The sequence below is a fragment of the Ursus arctos genome, unplaced genomic scaffold (genome assembly GCF_023065955.2).
Source record: "Ursus arctos isolate Adak ecotype North America unplaced genomic scaffold, UrsArc2.0 scaffold_32, whole genome shotgun sequence".
Taxonomy (NCBI): domain Eukaryota; kingdom Metazoa; phylum Chordata; class Mammalia; order Carnivora; family Ursidae; genus Ursus; species Ursus arctos.
In genome coordinates this window covers 5,334,121-5,348,540 of record NW_026623008.1, presented here as the reverse complement: position 1 = coordinate 5,348,540, position 14,420 = coordinate 5,334,121, and the positions used below count along the sequence as shown (strand labels likewise).

Sequence of the window (14,420 nt, the reverse complement as noted above, 5' to 3'; positions counted from 1 at the left end):
AACTATCATAACTGTACCAGCCATTCTGACTTTGTTGCTTTACACTTCTGTGCACCACGGTGCACTGAGCCCCCGATTTCCAGATTTCACCAATAAGTAAAATTCAAAAATAAACATGGGGCGGGCGCCTGGGCGGCTCAGTCTTTAAGCGTCTGACTTTGGCTCAGGGCGTGATCCCTGCATTCTGGGATCGAGCCCCACATCAGGCTCTTCTTCTGGAAGCCTGCTTCTTCCTCTCCCACTCCCCCTGCTTGTGTTCCCTCTCTCGCTGGCTGTCTCTCTCTCTGTCAAATAAATAAATAAAATCTTAAAAAAAAACAAAAAACACCATGGGGGGAAACAGAGGGTACTCATCAGGGGAAAACAATGTTTATTTTCCAAATAAAAGTATTTAAAAAACAACAATAAGCAACAACTGCTATCTACCACCACTAATCTTTAAGTAAGACCACTAAAATATGAAAAAAAAGTAGAAAAGACATAAGTTCAAAATGACTGATGATGCTTTAAATTAAGTAAACTCAGCTGCACCAAAAAAAAAAATCAGTTCTTATTTTCCTTTTCTTTGCCTCCTCACTTCAGACTAATAAACATTTCGTCAAAGGTGTTTAGGGAAGCACGTGTCTGGTGGAAATCATGCTGGCACGGGAACTGGAGGCCAGAGTTCAAGTTCTGGTCTCCTTTTGAGGACAATCACATACCATATCCATGGTCGCTGTCCTCTCATTAACGTGGGACAATAATTCCTGCCTTACCTAAAGCAGACGGTTGTGAAATCAAATATAACTTATAAACCGTAGAAGCATAATGTGCAAGATACTTACAGGAAAACATAAGCTTCAAGCTAAGAAAGCAACCGGGCAAACGGTTAGACGTCCATCTCATCATGTAGGGGTAGGCATGTCAACATAATGTAAATGGTCTCATTTTTCTTTTTCCAGAAACACAATTTCTTTCAGGCTTAAAGAAGCACTTACCTTTCATCTATTTCAAGAAAGACACACCCTGGGGTGTGTGTCATGGTGAAAATTCTTTTATCCACCGGGATTCGAGGAGCTATGAAAAACAGAAAGACTCGCTAAAGGCAAATATCTAATTAGCCATCCGCTTTGCTGACCACTTCATACAGAGGAACAACACCTCTATCTGAAATGGTAGAAATCCCACTCAGGGGCCTGGCCTTCAAGAAGCCAAGGCTACGGTGAAATCGTGAGACTTGTCATTATTAACTACATTCTGATTAGGTCAAAATGCGATGCCCGCTGAAGCCGATTTTAAATAGAGTCTGTGTGCCCGGAAAGCTTACTCACCACAGCGCCGCAGTCAAAGCTGGAGGCAATGACAGGTCAGGCCCAGCGGGTCTGGCGGTGTTTGGTGGTTGGACGACGAAGTGCATTGCATTTGGTGTCAGTGTGATGTGGATATTTTCAATCTGTGTCAGAAAACCGGCACGGTCCGTTCGACGGTCTCACGTTGAAAATGCAGCGATTTGGAATCACGCACAGTTTCATCGGCAAGAAGCGAGAGGCGAATGGAGTCACCCAAGAACACGCGGACACACGCACGGCCTCATCTAGGGCTGCCTCGCGCTGTGTGTTATAGCAGGAGACACGCCCGTGCACTTCTGACTCCAGACGGCCTTCCTTCCACCCCCACCGTAACCCCGGAGCGGCAGCCCGCGACCCCGAGCCACCGCCCACGGCCCCAAGCCACAGGGGAGGCGCCACGCCCGTACTGCAGTGTTTGTGTATTTCTTAACCATTTAATGTGTGTAAAGCTGTGTTATTTTTATTAGATTCCTGGCTTATTTTTAATATGTGGTTAAGGTTTTGAGTGTTGTGCCCCTAAACCCATTTTTCCCTTAAGCCCTGTGGTTTTGTGTGCATATGTGTTTTGGTTTTTTGTTTTCTTGCATGGGACAGTAATTTGTGGGAAAGCATACGTCAGGCCACAGCAGAACTGACTTTAATTTCAAACAATCAACGGACGCTGCTTGTGTACTAACACAGGAATTTGGAAATGTCGTTCTGCCATCAGAGGACAGAGACTACGGCTTTCACTCAAGGGCCTCCTGAACACAAAAAATATAAATTCATTCTTGTGACCTCGCTGTGCAACAATTTTCATGCTCTTTTTTTTTTTTTTTAAGATTTATTTATTTACTTGAGAGAGAGAAAGAGTGTGTGTGTGGGGGGGGGGAGAGGCAGAGGGAGGGAATCTCAAGCAGACTCCCCGCTGGGCATGCAGCCCGACTCGGGGCTCGATCCCACAACTGGTAAGATCATGACCTGAGCTGAAACCAAGGGTCAGGTGCTTAACTGACTGAGCCACCCAGGTGCCCCCAAGTTCCATGCTTTTGTTTCACACAGGGCAGAAGCCAAAGGCCACAGGACAGTCACCAGTACAGAAACGATCACAGGACCAGGTATCGGTGGCCAAGTCTGTGCTGAGACCCTTAGGCCATGCCGACCTTGAAGGAGACGACCACCGAGAAGTCAGGGTCAGCAAACAGACATCGGGGCAGATCAGCTCTAAATGCCCAAGAGTTCAGGGCCGACGTGAAGCCTCACGTGCTCTTTTCTGGTTCTGCGGCTGCAGTAAACAGGCTTTCACATGTTCCTACGTGAGGTGCTGTCAGGTGAGCTTCATCTGAAAGCAGACACTCCTGACTTACCTTCATAACCAGAGTGAATCCCCTCCACCAGCGTGAGGCAGCAGGGCTCCGATTCCGGCTGGGTAGGGCTATGTACGTGCATCAAAGAGCGGATAATCCAGAATGGGCAGTAATGCTTTTCTTGCTCTGTCTTGGCCTCCCCTGAAAAGCACAGAAAGGGCGAGGAACCAGTCCTGACGCAGTCAGGGAGCCCAGCGTGAAACAAGGCAGGACAGGCGCCTTCTTGGTGACTTCCGAGAGAGAGCAATCCAAATCTAAAATGTTTAAATGCGTTTATTCTAAAAAGAAATGTTAGTTTACATTTTCGATACCCAAGGATAATTACACTCATCCATTATTCAATGAAAAAGGGGATTTATGGAGAAGCAGCTTAGTGGGTTAAAAATGGAACTAACCACCCCACGACTTTTCTTCTGACCTGAAACATAACTTCCCAGTGTGACCTCCCTACCTGTCTCACCTCACACGTCTAACCCAAGCACCACATGACAGAAATCAGGGCTCCCTGTGATGACGCGCCCCCAAAGCCAGCTCTCCACCGTCCCTGCCTACACTCTCCGGAAGGACTGACTTAGTCTTGGAGCTTCGGCTACTGCCTGGTGGGCACAGAGCCCTGTGTGCGGGGACGCGCTCCTCACGCGCCTGCCTGCGCAGGGAAGCAGGGTTAGGAACTGCGCCCCAAGCCCCGTCCCTGGCTGTGGGGAAACCCCCTGGGGAGGGGCGGCTCGACTCCCGGGCTTGCACCCTGTGTCATAGCTTCAGCTGCCCAGAGGACATTTCCCCTTGGATACACCATGGTCCCCCTAGTGTCAACGTGGCCACAACCGAATCCACGCTCCCCCGTTTCTACCCGTCACACCTTGCCTCCCCCACCGTTGTTTGAAGTCATGTCAGGAGGTCTTTAGCTGCCTAGAAGCTCCACGTCCACGTCCACGTCCACGTGCACTGGTGCTCCCACCCCCACCGCCTTCCTTGCCCCTCGGCAGACTCTGGGGCCTCCACCCCGCGTCTCCACTCTCAACCGTGACCCTGCTTCCGCCACTGAGAAGAGAGAGTGGCCTGACCCTTGCCTGGCTCAGAGAAGGCACACAAATATATTTACTAGCAAAACAAACACGAACAGCACCTAGTCCGTGGCAAGCACTGTTCTAAGGTCTTCATAACAACTCACCTGTGAAGGACTGAATGAACCAACACAGCCCTCCCCCCTGCACCCCTTTCCCCGGGGTAGCCCTCCCCAAGCACTGGAGTGCTATCAGCTCAAGGCCCCCAGCCCCACGGAGTGCTGACTGATCCATTAGAAGGACTTTTCGCTTGAGTTTTCCACATCTCGAGCCTTTAGTAACTTCGATACTCGTGTAGGCAATCGTGACGTCACTGAACCACATTTTCTTCTTCTTGCAAAAGTAACGTGAACACATCACAGTAAATTCAGAGGAGAAAAATATCACTAATAAATCCTATCAGAAATCAACTACGATTAAAATTTTGGTCCGTTTTCTTCCAGTTCACTATGTCCTTCTCTTAGACATATCTATCTTACTTTCTTTACAGTCATTTAAATTTAAAAAGTTAGGGGTGCCTGGTTGGCTCAGTCAGTAGAGTGTGTGACTTGATCTCCAGGGCACAAGTTCAAGCCCCACATTAGGCACAGAGCTCACTTAAAAAAAAAAAAAATAATAAATAAAGTAAAATTTCAAAAATTCATTTTAAATGTGACCAAAAGTCAAAAAGCAAACAAAAACCAAAAGATCCCCAAACAGTAGGCATTTGAAAGTATACTTAACCTCATCCAGCAGTTCTTAGAGAGACAGAGAGCATGAGAGCATGAGAGAGCGAGCGAGCACCCCCAGGCTAAGAATGATCTCTCTGTCCTCCCCTTGATTGTGCTATTATCTAGTCATTTTGTGAGGGTAAGCTGCTTCTTCTCAATTGAAATACAAACTTTTTGTGGAAAGAACCCAGCGCTCGCTGATTATAAAAGAATCTAAAAAGGGCCAAATAAAATCAGAGTGTAAGCCACCGTTCCTGGCCCCCGCAAGCCCCTAGACTTACCGGATCCTGCAGAAAAAGGATTCACCGGAGCGAATTCGTACTGAGATGCTGCGGAAAACAAAGTGTTAGTCACCCCCTCCCAGGGCAGCACCTCCAACGCAGGAAGACCCCAGCTACCCCCAAACCAACGAGAAACTATCCTTGCAAGGAGGAGATACTCTGGATTCAAACAGGGCTCCTGCCCTCGCTTTGAGATGGAGCCGCATCCAGTACGTTCCAGGGGGCTTCGGTACTCTAGTAGGGACCCTTGGGGAGACAGTGAGGGTGCGTGGGACTGGCGGCTTTCCCTCGTTGAACTGCTGAAACTGCCCGTGGTCCTCCTTCCCAGGTCAAGGCGATAATCCCGGGGCACACTTACTTTGGGGGCCATATTCTAGTTCACTGTGACAGTCCGGACGTTCCTCCGATCTGGACAACTTACAGTATTCAAGTATAGGATACATAAACGTCTTCCACTTTTTTCTGTCCTTGGACAAAATCCCTGAAGTTGGGGCCTGTAGATGACACGATCGTCTTATGACTCTCACCGTGGAGTGTCACACTGATCCACAGAAGATCGTACCAACAGGGTCTCTAATGACACGTTCTCACAACCCTCATGCCAATGGTTGTGCCAGTTTTATTGATTTCTGCTCTAATTTTATTGATTTGTGAAGTGGTAATTCAGAAATGTTTAAGTTTGCCTTGATCGAGGGACTGAACCTTTCTTCCCACGTGTTTGTTGACTATTTAGCTCCCCTCTGCTTAGAGCTCCTTGAATTGATCTTTTGGGCATTTGCTCGCCGGAGTGAAGAAATCCTCAGTTATAAGACTCAAGGTAACACTTAAAACCAATGAGATGTTTTACAAACATACACTGAAGGAGCATAAACAACGAGAACTCTGAAGAACCAAGACAGGGCTCGGGGCCCAGGTCTTGGCACTTCTGAGCAGAGGGTCACAGGAAGAGTCAGAAGATGGGCTTCTGAACCATCAGGGAAAACGCACATGATTAAAAACAAAAAACAACTAAACCGCAAGAACTCCAGTTTCAAAGGCACCAAGGATCCAACGATCAGAATTCAGAACGCTAGGGGGTCACAGTCCAGGAGTTCTGAAACCAGAACACTGTCCTGACAGCTCGCGGTCAGCTCGCTGAATTCATTACTCTAAGACACCCAACAGCCCTAACACCGAAACCACCCCAGGAAAGGCTCAGATAAGCCTGCGGAGGAATGACAGCAAGATAAGGATGTTCCAAAAATATTCTTAATTTTTTGAGATGATTTTTATGAACAGGACTGATTCCTTGGTGTCGCTTTCAAACGCCCACCTTTGTGTGACTACAGATGCCCTGTTTGATGGTTCCAGCACAGGGACTGACGCGGTCAGGAGGGGCACTGACTCCGAGCAAGGACCCTGGACTCACACCGCCAGGGTGAAACCCGGCTCCACGCCTACTGGTAGTGTGACCTCGGTGAGTCCCTTAGCTCTGTGCCTCAGTGACCGCAGTGGCTGAGAAAGGGCGTGGTTCCCGGCTTCAGGGGACGTAACTGACCACAGGCCACAGCTGCTGCCCCGGGGCCCTGCTCCTGTGGCTGTTCCCACCCAGAGCCCGTGCACAGAGCCGTACTGAGACGGGACCATCCCATGGAGACGCAGGGCTCCTCCGGCGCGTGACTGTGGCTTGGACTTCCCTTTGACTGCCTGGCCAAGCTGTCTTTTCAGCTATGCGGCAGGTCAAGCCTCCTCCTCCCCAGTCCCCTTTGTTCCTGCTTCTTCCCCGGGTGTCAGACGTGCACTGTGGGCTGAGGGCGCCGCTTCCCTCCTCCCCCACCACCCCCCGCAGCCAATGGCTTACACAGCTACCCCTATCTTGGCATTTGCTGCTCAGCAGACCCAAACTAACAGTTACCTTATCTGTCAACTGGGGACGGTGATGGTATCCACATCTCGTAAGGTTCTTGGGAAGATTAGTCAATCCACTGAAACATGAAGAAAAGTCCCTGGCAAACAGTAACCGTTCAGTAGAATGGTAGCAACAAAGAGGACCCCTAATGTTGCAGAATGTTCCAAATACCGAAAGTGCTTTCTCAACCATTGGCATGCTTGCTTCTCACAGCAGTCCCGTGTTAGCACGCTGGTAGGACATGGTGATGACTTCACCGTGAGAAGCTAAATGGCCTCCTTCGTTCTTAAAGGGACAGAACTCAATTTAAAACTCAGATCTTCAGATTCCTTGCTTAAAATTCTTTGCACATAGGAAATACCGCAATTCTACCAGAAGAGAGACTTCCATACACTGTGTGAGGATACCAGGTGCCTGAATTCAACTGCATTCTCTAGGGGTCGTGCAGGACGGAGAGCCAGACCGTGGGATCTCGAACAGTGATGTGAGCCCCTTATCATTTCCACACCTCAGCTGTAGCAGATGAATCCTTGATTTTTGGAAGTGTGCTCTAAAGAAACAGTGGTCAGATCCTTCTGGGAGGCCTGTACAATGAACCAAAGGGGAAATGTGCTCGGACGCCAGGCCAAAGGCTGACAACTGCTGAGTTTATAGCTTCCTTTGTCCCCTTCATGTTCTATGGGCTCAAAGGAAGGGCAGAAGGAGGCAGCAGGGGCCCAGGCCACGAACGGCTCAAGAAGAGCTGGAATCCCTGAGGTGTGCGAGGCAAAGCCCAGTGCGAGCAGCCGCCAAGAGGAGCACCATCTCTTTAAGGAGGAAGTCAATACTTAGGTCCCCAAAACAGTGATTTCAGGGTATATTACCTTTTTACACGTTGGGGAAATATCATGGCAATAAGTAATTTGCAAAGATAGCACGGCTGAAAAGAGCAGACAGAGACCACAGAGGCCACGTCGGGCTGGGGCTTGGGGGGAGGCTGCTGGGGAGGCGCGAGGGCGGACAGAACGGCGCCGTCCGCCCAGCTCCCGGCAGCATCTCAGCACCGGGAACAGCTCCCGGCCCACGGGGCCTGCTGAGTAAATGTCTGTGGAGTGGACGAAGGGGCAATAAAAGCAGAGAAACAGATGTTTTTGAGTGAGGGGAACAGGAAAGAGCTGGAAACAAGCAAGGAAGACAGGTGTGCGTTCCGAAGCGTCCACGACCTGCACACAAAAGACAGGGCAAAGGTCTGCCATGGAAAAAAGCAGTGTGCGAGACTGTTCCCACAGGACCACGTCCTGCGTTAGAAAGTCAGGATGGGCCCGGGGCCTCGATTTGCAAGATGAGAAGGTTCTGGAGGTGTGTTTCACATCCATGCCAATGTACCCAACACGACTGAACTGTACCCTTAAAAATGGTTAAGATGGTGCATTTTGCTAATGGATTCTTTTTTTTATCATAATAAACAAATCAACTTTACATTCCAAAAAACTAGAGAAAAGGGCTGGGAATCAAAAGAAAAAGGTTGATCTACGCTAAGCTCTTTAAGACACGCTTCACAAAGAATGTGAAATAAGTAATAATAAGGTGATTTTAAAAAGAAATAATGAATCATTTTAAAATATCACGCAGGATTGAAAGTCACCAAGGAAACTAGTACGAGGCATGCCCAGTTCAGGGAAATAAGCATTTCAGAAGAAAAACAAAGTAATGAGATTCGTGAACTTTTAGGAAGAAGCAAAACTGGAAGGGGAGCTAACCATGAGAAGTTTATCTCCAAAACAAAGCAAAGAAATAATGAAGTCAATGTAAGAGGGAAAACATTTAATTTTATTAACTTAGAGAAAACAGAATCTTTAAACAATGAACCCGCCATACGGTACGCAGGCAGTCACACCGTATTTCAAAAAAACCCATATTTATGATATAGAAGCTGTAAAATTAACTTGACTAAATGAAAGCATATCAACTGGAACTTTGTTATTGGAAGCATTTAAAATGCTGTTTCCAACACAGTCTGACTTTTTATTTATTTACTTATCTTTGTTTTTTTTTTTTTTAAGTTTTATTTTTAGTCATCTCTACACCCAATGTGGGGCTCGAACTCATGACCTCAAGGTCAAGAGTTGCACGTTCCACCGACGGAGCCAGCCAGGCACCCCACATTCTGACTTTTTAAATAAAGACATAAAAAAAGCCATAGAGTTTGCAGGTTCAAAACAACGCGTTAATTTTGGTACTCCTTCCGAAAGATCGCAACCGATCTTTATGCGGCAAGGTGAACATCTGAGCATTGGACCCATTACCTCTTTGGGTCCAGCTGTTCCAGGGGGGAAGCTGAGCGGGGCCAGTGTGTGCACAGAACACCCTCACATCTTGAGGAGCAAGTAGTTCCACAAAGTGAGAAGACTCCAAGAAATCTTTCTTACAATTCGGGACTGAAGTAGCCTGTTCAGAAATGTGACTAACCCTCCAGACAGAAATGAAAACACTGCCACAAAGGTGTCCTAGGAAAACATTTAAAATAAATGCAAATATTGAGATACTTGCGAACAATATTCCCTGAGAGGTAAATTTCTTCCAGACTCCTCACGTGATCCACGCACGCACATATCCTGCAAAGGCAGCAGGATTCTCCGACATATGCCTTAGTGATCGTCATCAAACCTGCATTTTATCTTCTGAAGGTCAGATTTCCATACCAAACAATACACCAGCTCGTCCGACTAAACGTGCATACAGCATATTGACTGAGGATTCCTTCTCGTGTGCAGACTGAGGGGACTGTCCTCTCTTGACCAATGCGTAACTCTAGGCTTCAAGACCAAGCTCAAGAGCCTCCTTCAAGACCCCGTCTTTGACAAGCCTCGCTATGTAAGAATCATTTCTCCTATCTGTTGCATCAGACAGCAAGAACATTTATAATCGGCCACCGTTTGCCTCTGCCCGCATCGGCACGTCCTCCTCTCTAGTTCTACCTGGAAGATCTTCAAGGGAAAATGTTTTCTTAAGCCTTTCCTTGTCTCTTCCATCTCCGCCACACCCACTAGGGTCCCACAAACACCCCAGTCAGTAAAACAAACACTACTGTGATCTCAGGGGCAGCTCCCGATCCGATCTTACAAGATCTTTCAGCGTGACGTCTACACATAAAACAAAGTAATCTCCATCACATCAGTAAGGCGTGAGGCTGAACGATTCTGCCAACAGGAAGAGCTTCAGAAAAGATACACTACATGTCTCTTCCCAAATTTTACAGAAAAACGACAGCACCTCAACTCACCTGTTCTATAAAATCCAGTCGTTACAACTTGAAGGGGAGTAAGTATTGGAACCAAGAATGATATAAATACAAATTAACGATTCGGAGATTAGAATAAAATGAGGGTGGTTACTCTGCAGCTTATTTGTTTTCCCTCTTAATTAGAGAGAACTCAGGGATGCTCAGGAGGCAGGGGCAGCTCTTGAGGGAGGGCCAGCAGACCACCGCTCCCGGGCGGCTGCCTGGGTTTACCCCTGTGCTCCCGCAAGGGCAACAGAAACTAACTACACAGTCTCCCCAGCAGCGCGCTGCTACGGTCTGCCTCGCGTCGTGGTTCCTGAAACTCCCGCGTATTAGGTTTCAACAGCTACATCTAGATACGGTTGTTAGGAGAAATCACCCAGGTCGATACGGCAAAATGTGTGGATTCTTACTGTGTTTTTGGAAGTGTACCCCAAAGCAGCCGTGGCCAGCTCCTCAAGGCCGTATGCGGTCACAGCTCCACGCTGACTGAGAGTCTGGAAAAACTCACTGTTTGCTAAGAAACACAGGAAAATAAACAGGTGGTCCGGTGACAGCGACAGCTTAAGGAAATCATTTTTACCACCACTGAAGTTGGCTTATTTTTTAGGATGAGGACACCTCGGCGTGTCCGCCTCAAAACCAGATCATCTTCTTTCACTTGAAACACTGAGAGTTGTACACACATAAGCCTTTGGATTTTAGGATTTTCTGATCTGCATCACAAGGAGCAAGATCCATACAAGGTACGATAACCCCAAATTCCAAGTACATGCATGTGACGTGCTCATGGCAGAAATATTACTTTCCGTATTCAGGAACTGTGTGTCATACCTGACATCACAGAGGTCTGTGCTAAACCTGTACTTTAAATCCCTGGAAAAGAAAGGTCAGAGATAAAAAGGAAAAGGTGTTTGCAACTGTGCATTTCTAATATGGCAAATTCCTGATATATCATGAACGAACTGTGACAGTATGTGGATGACCAGAAAGGCAAGCTGTACTCAGCCAAATGTATGTTTTCCCCAATGCCCTTAGAAGACAACGATCCCCTTTAAAAAGTGAGTCTTTAAAATGTGCTAAACTCTACCCTCCTGCAGCAAATCATCAAAACATGGCAGAGTCACTAAACAACAGTTCCTAAACTATTACACAAACGAGGTTCTCCTGATGTTCCTAATTTGCAAAACTATGACACAAATAGAATCCTTGTGGATTTGCTCATCTCGCATCAAGCGCCAAAAAAGCTCAAAACACTTCAGGGACCAAGAACCACACCGACAACTCTTCCGGCTTGGCCGATGTTTACGAGCAAAATGATGTATTTGCACGGCTGTACTTTTTCTCCAGCTCATTTACCTTGTACACCGTGTACGCAGCAAAGGGCATAGTTGAGGGCGTCCACGGTGCTTGGCTTACTGTGTCTCCCTGATGGGAAGTATTTTTTCATTTCTTGCACAACCATCATAAGTTCTTCAGAAGTTCAGTCTTGCTCTTCACTGTAAGATAAAAAAAAAACCCAAACCGTCAATTCACACTTTCAACGAGAAGAGCAGCATACGATGTGCCAAGCAACTTTCTAAGGTGCCTCCCGCGGATCAACTCATTTAGTTCACAGGTTTCTTTTCCCCTTTGCACAGGTGGGAGATCCTGGCCAAAGAAACTAGTAAACATCGAACATTTTCCATTCTTGCTCATTCCCACTGCAGTTCCCCCACTCCCTGCTCAGCTAAAGCCTTAACCACTCTTTCTGGACTTCTGGTACTCTTTGGTAATTCTTCAGTTTCCCAGAGCTTTTCATTCCAAGTTGTCTGAATATCCCCCTAAACTTTCTCCTAGGCTTACAAACAAAAGAATAAAACAATTTAAGCCCCCCTTCCCCTGTACTAGCCCGAGAACAACAACAAACCAGGTCATGTCACCTGTTGCGGCTCTCCACTTGTGGGCTCCCCAGCTGGGATTTCTGGCTCCACATCTCCTCCTTTCCTCGCCCCACGGCCTCAGAGCCGCAGGCCTGTGGTCCTTCAAGTTCCTGAGATTCGTTCCCCCTGCAGTCCAGACATTCACCGCTGGACGTTCCCAGGTCTTCACAGGGGTCGATCTTTTGCTCGGCAGCCTTCAGTCTGTTTCCTGCTTCTGTTTCACTTCGCAATCAGCGACAGGAATTTATTTCTCATTTTGGTCCATGCCACTGCCTTAGGGAAAATGATCGGTCATCAGGAGCCGGCCAATACTGATGCCCGGTCACCTGGACGAAGTTGCCTCTGCAGGATCTCCATGCAGTCTCGGATGGCTCCGCTTGAGGGAGCAGCCTGGAGGCGGGGGGGGGGGGGGGGACAGTGGGGACAGGGGTTTAATGACACGGACCATGTGCTGTGGAAGCTGGGTGTGACAGACGCCCCCCTCCCCGGCCAGACTCTCCCATTCGCCGGCCTGCCCACCCGCGGCTCCGCACGGGCGGCGCGCACCCAGAAACTGGACCCGGGCAGAGGGAGCTTCCGGCGCCAAGTTCAGGAGCTCCAGGTTCCCGGCCCGGCGCCGCCCGGCCGCCGGCTCCACAGCGGAGAGCGGACCCGGAGAGACCTCCCGGGCCCGGCACAGCACTCACAAGCAGCCGCCGCCGCTCGCCCCGCAGTGCAGCGACCCGCGTAGTCCCCAGGCCCGCCGCGCGCCGCGCCCCTCGCGCTCCAAGAGATGCGGCCCGGCCCCCCGACCGAGCGATTGGCAGCCGCGGCCGACTCTGCGCGCCCCCATTGGCCCGGGGGTGGGGCCTGCGCGGGGAGGGGGGGGGGTGTTACATAACTGGAGGCGAGGGGGCGGGGAGAAGGCCCCGGAGCCCGTTACGTAACGCCGGGTGTCGGGCGGAGGGCGCGCTCGGCCAATCCCGGCAGGCCGGCGCGATGACGCGAGGCGGAGGGGCCCGGAGGGGGCCGGAGGTCTGGCCGCGCTAGTCGAGTGCTCCGCCCCCTTCAGGGTACCGGCGGGGGTGGGGTGGGGTGGGAGGGGCTACGGCCGGCTAGAGCCAAGCGCGGCTGGTATAGGGTGCTCGAGCCGCCAATCACTTGGGGGCGGGACCCGGGAGGGGTTGACCGGCCCCCACGTGAGGGGCGGGCAACCAGGCGGCTGGGCGTGCAGGTGCCAGGGGCAGTCGGGGCGGGGGTGGGGGGGTAGCCCTGGAGCGCGGGTCCGACCAATCCCGGGCCGCGGGAAGAAGCACTGCACATCCGAGCGCCTCGTCTGCGCCTTCTCGGGTTCCCTTTTGCGTGTTGCATAACTTTCCTGCTCTCGCGCCCGCCAGCTCTTTAGGCTCGGAGGCCCCCGGCAGTAGAGCAGCCCCGGGAAGATCAAAGCCGGGTTTCAAAAACGGAACTTTGACGACGGACTCTAAACATTTCCCTGGTCTTCTTCAAGTTACAGGTTGATTTGGCAACGGGGTAAGACAAGTGCATGTAGAAGACACGGTTTCAGAAAAGGAAGGTGTGGCGAAGTCCTTTTAAAAATACCAGCTTGAAGGTTTTTTAGATTGCGTGTCAACTCATCGGAAGTGCAGAGCTCCACCCCTCTCCAGTGCCTGGTACATGAAAAATCTTCAGTCTTTATTGGATGAATAAAGGAATTGTACAGAAAAGGGTGGGGGGGGATTGTTCATATCATGTATTGGATAAACCACCTCCTTTTTCGAAATGATGGCCGATCTCCCTCTCCTCTCCAGTTTTGTTTTGTCGAACTGCATTCATTCAACACGTATTTATTGCGTGGATGATCTAGGCCGGGATGATTGTGGTCCCTGAGAAAGAACGGTGGCAAAAGTCCCTGCCATTCAGGGCGTCTACCTTTTATGAAGACGGGAAACACAAGCGAGTGCACAGAGGTCCGAAAGTGGAGAGTGCTGTGTGGAAGATGAAACGAGGATGGAGTGTAGCTGGGACAGGGATGGAGGGTGAAGGAGGCAACAGACACATCAATCTGGTGATCGGGGAAGCCTCTCTGAGAAGGCGAATTGAGACCTGAGTGTGTGTGTGTGGGGGGGGTGGACCCAGCGGAGGGGGCAGAAGGCACCTGCAAAGGCCCCCAGACCTGACAGGGGGTGTGTTGACAGAGCAGGTGTGTTGTTAAGGACCAGAAAGACCCTCTACTTTGGAGAATTCACAGAAGGAGGAGGAATAGTGTGAGGGGAGATCAGGAAGTTAGGAAGGGCCAGATTATAATTAGGAAACGCAATTTGGGTTTTTTTCTAAAGGTAGTGGAAAGAGGATTTTAAGCAAGATAGAGATCTGTATCAGCCAGACTTCTACGCAGGTGTGGTTAGCAGGAAGCTGTTAGTTACAAGAAGAGGGCTGAGGACCGGTAGGACTAGGGTGGTGCCAGGAAGGATGGTGAGAGGAGGCTGGACGTGGGATGCCTGTGGGGCACAGAAGCTTGCCGATGAGTTGAATGTATGTTGTGAGAAGAGAGAGCGAGACAGTGATCAAGGGCGACTCCTGGGTTTTTGGTGTAAGCAGTGCTGCGTGTCATGGGTCAGCAACTTAGATGGACACGTC

At 49.7% G+C, this 14,420-nt stretch overlaps 1 protein-coding gene across 1 annotated transcript in view; it reads right to left on the bottom strand.

The window, feature by feature from the left end:
- Positions 1 to 14,420, bottom strand: part of PER3 (period circadian regulator 3) — a 37,121-nt gene that overhangs the window by 19,445 nt on the left and 3,256 nt on the right. The window contains 9 exon segments of the mRNA XM_057305502.1: positions 978 to 1,056; positions 2,675 to 2,800; positions 4,718 to 4,777; positions 8,903 to 9,061; positions 9,064 to 9,103; positions 10,293 to 10,396; positions 11,239 to 11,361; positions 12,128 to 12,191; positions 12,488 to 12,650. Coding sequence (XP_057161485.1) covers positions 978 to 1,056; positions 2,675 to 2,800; positions 4,718 to 4,777; positions 8,903 to 9,061; positions 9,064 to 9,103; positions 10,293 to 10,396; positions 11,239 to 11,361; positions 12,128 to 12,191; positions 12,488 to 12,650 — 918 coding nt within the window.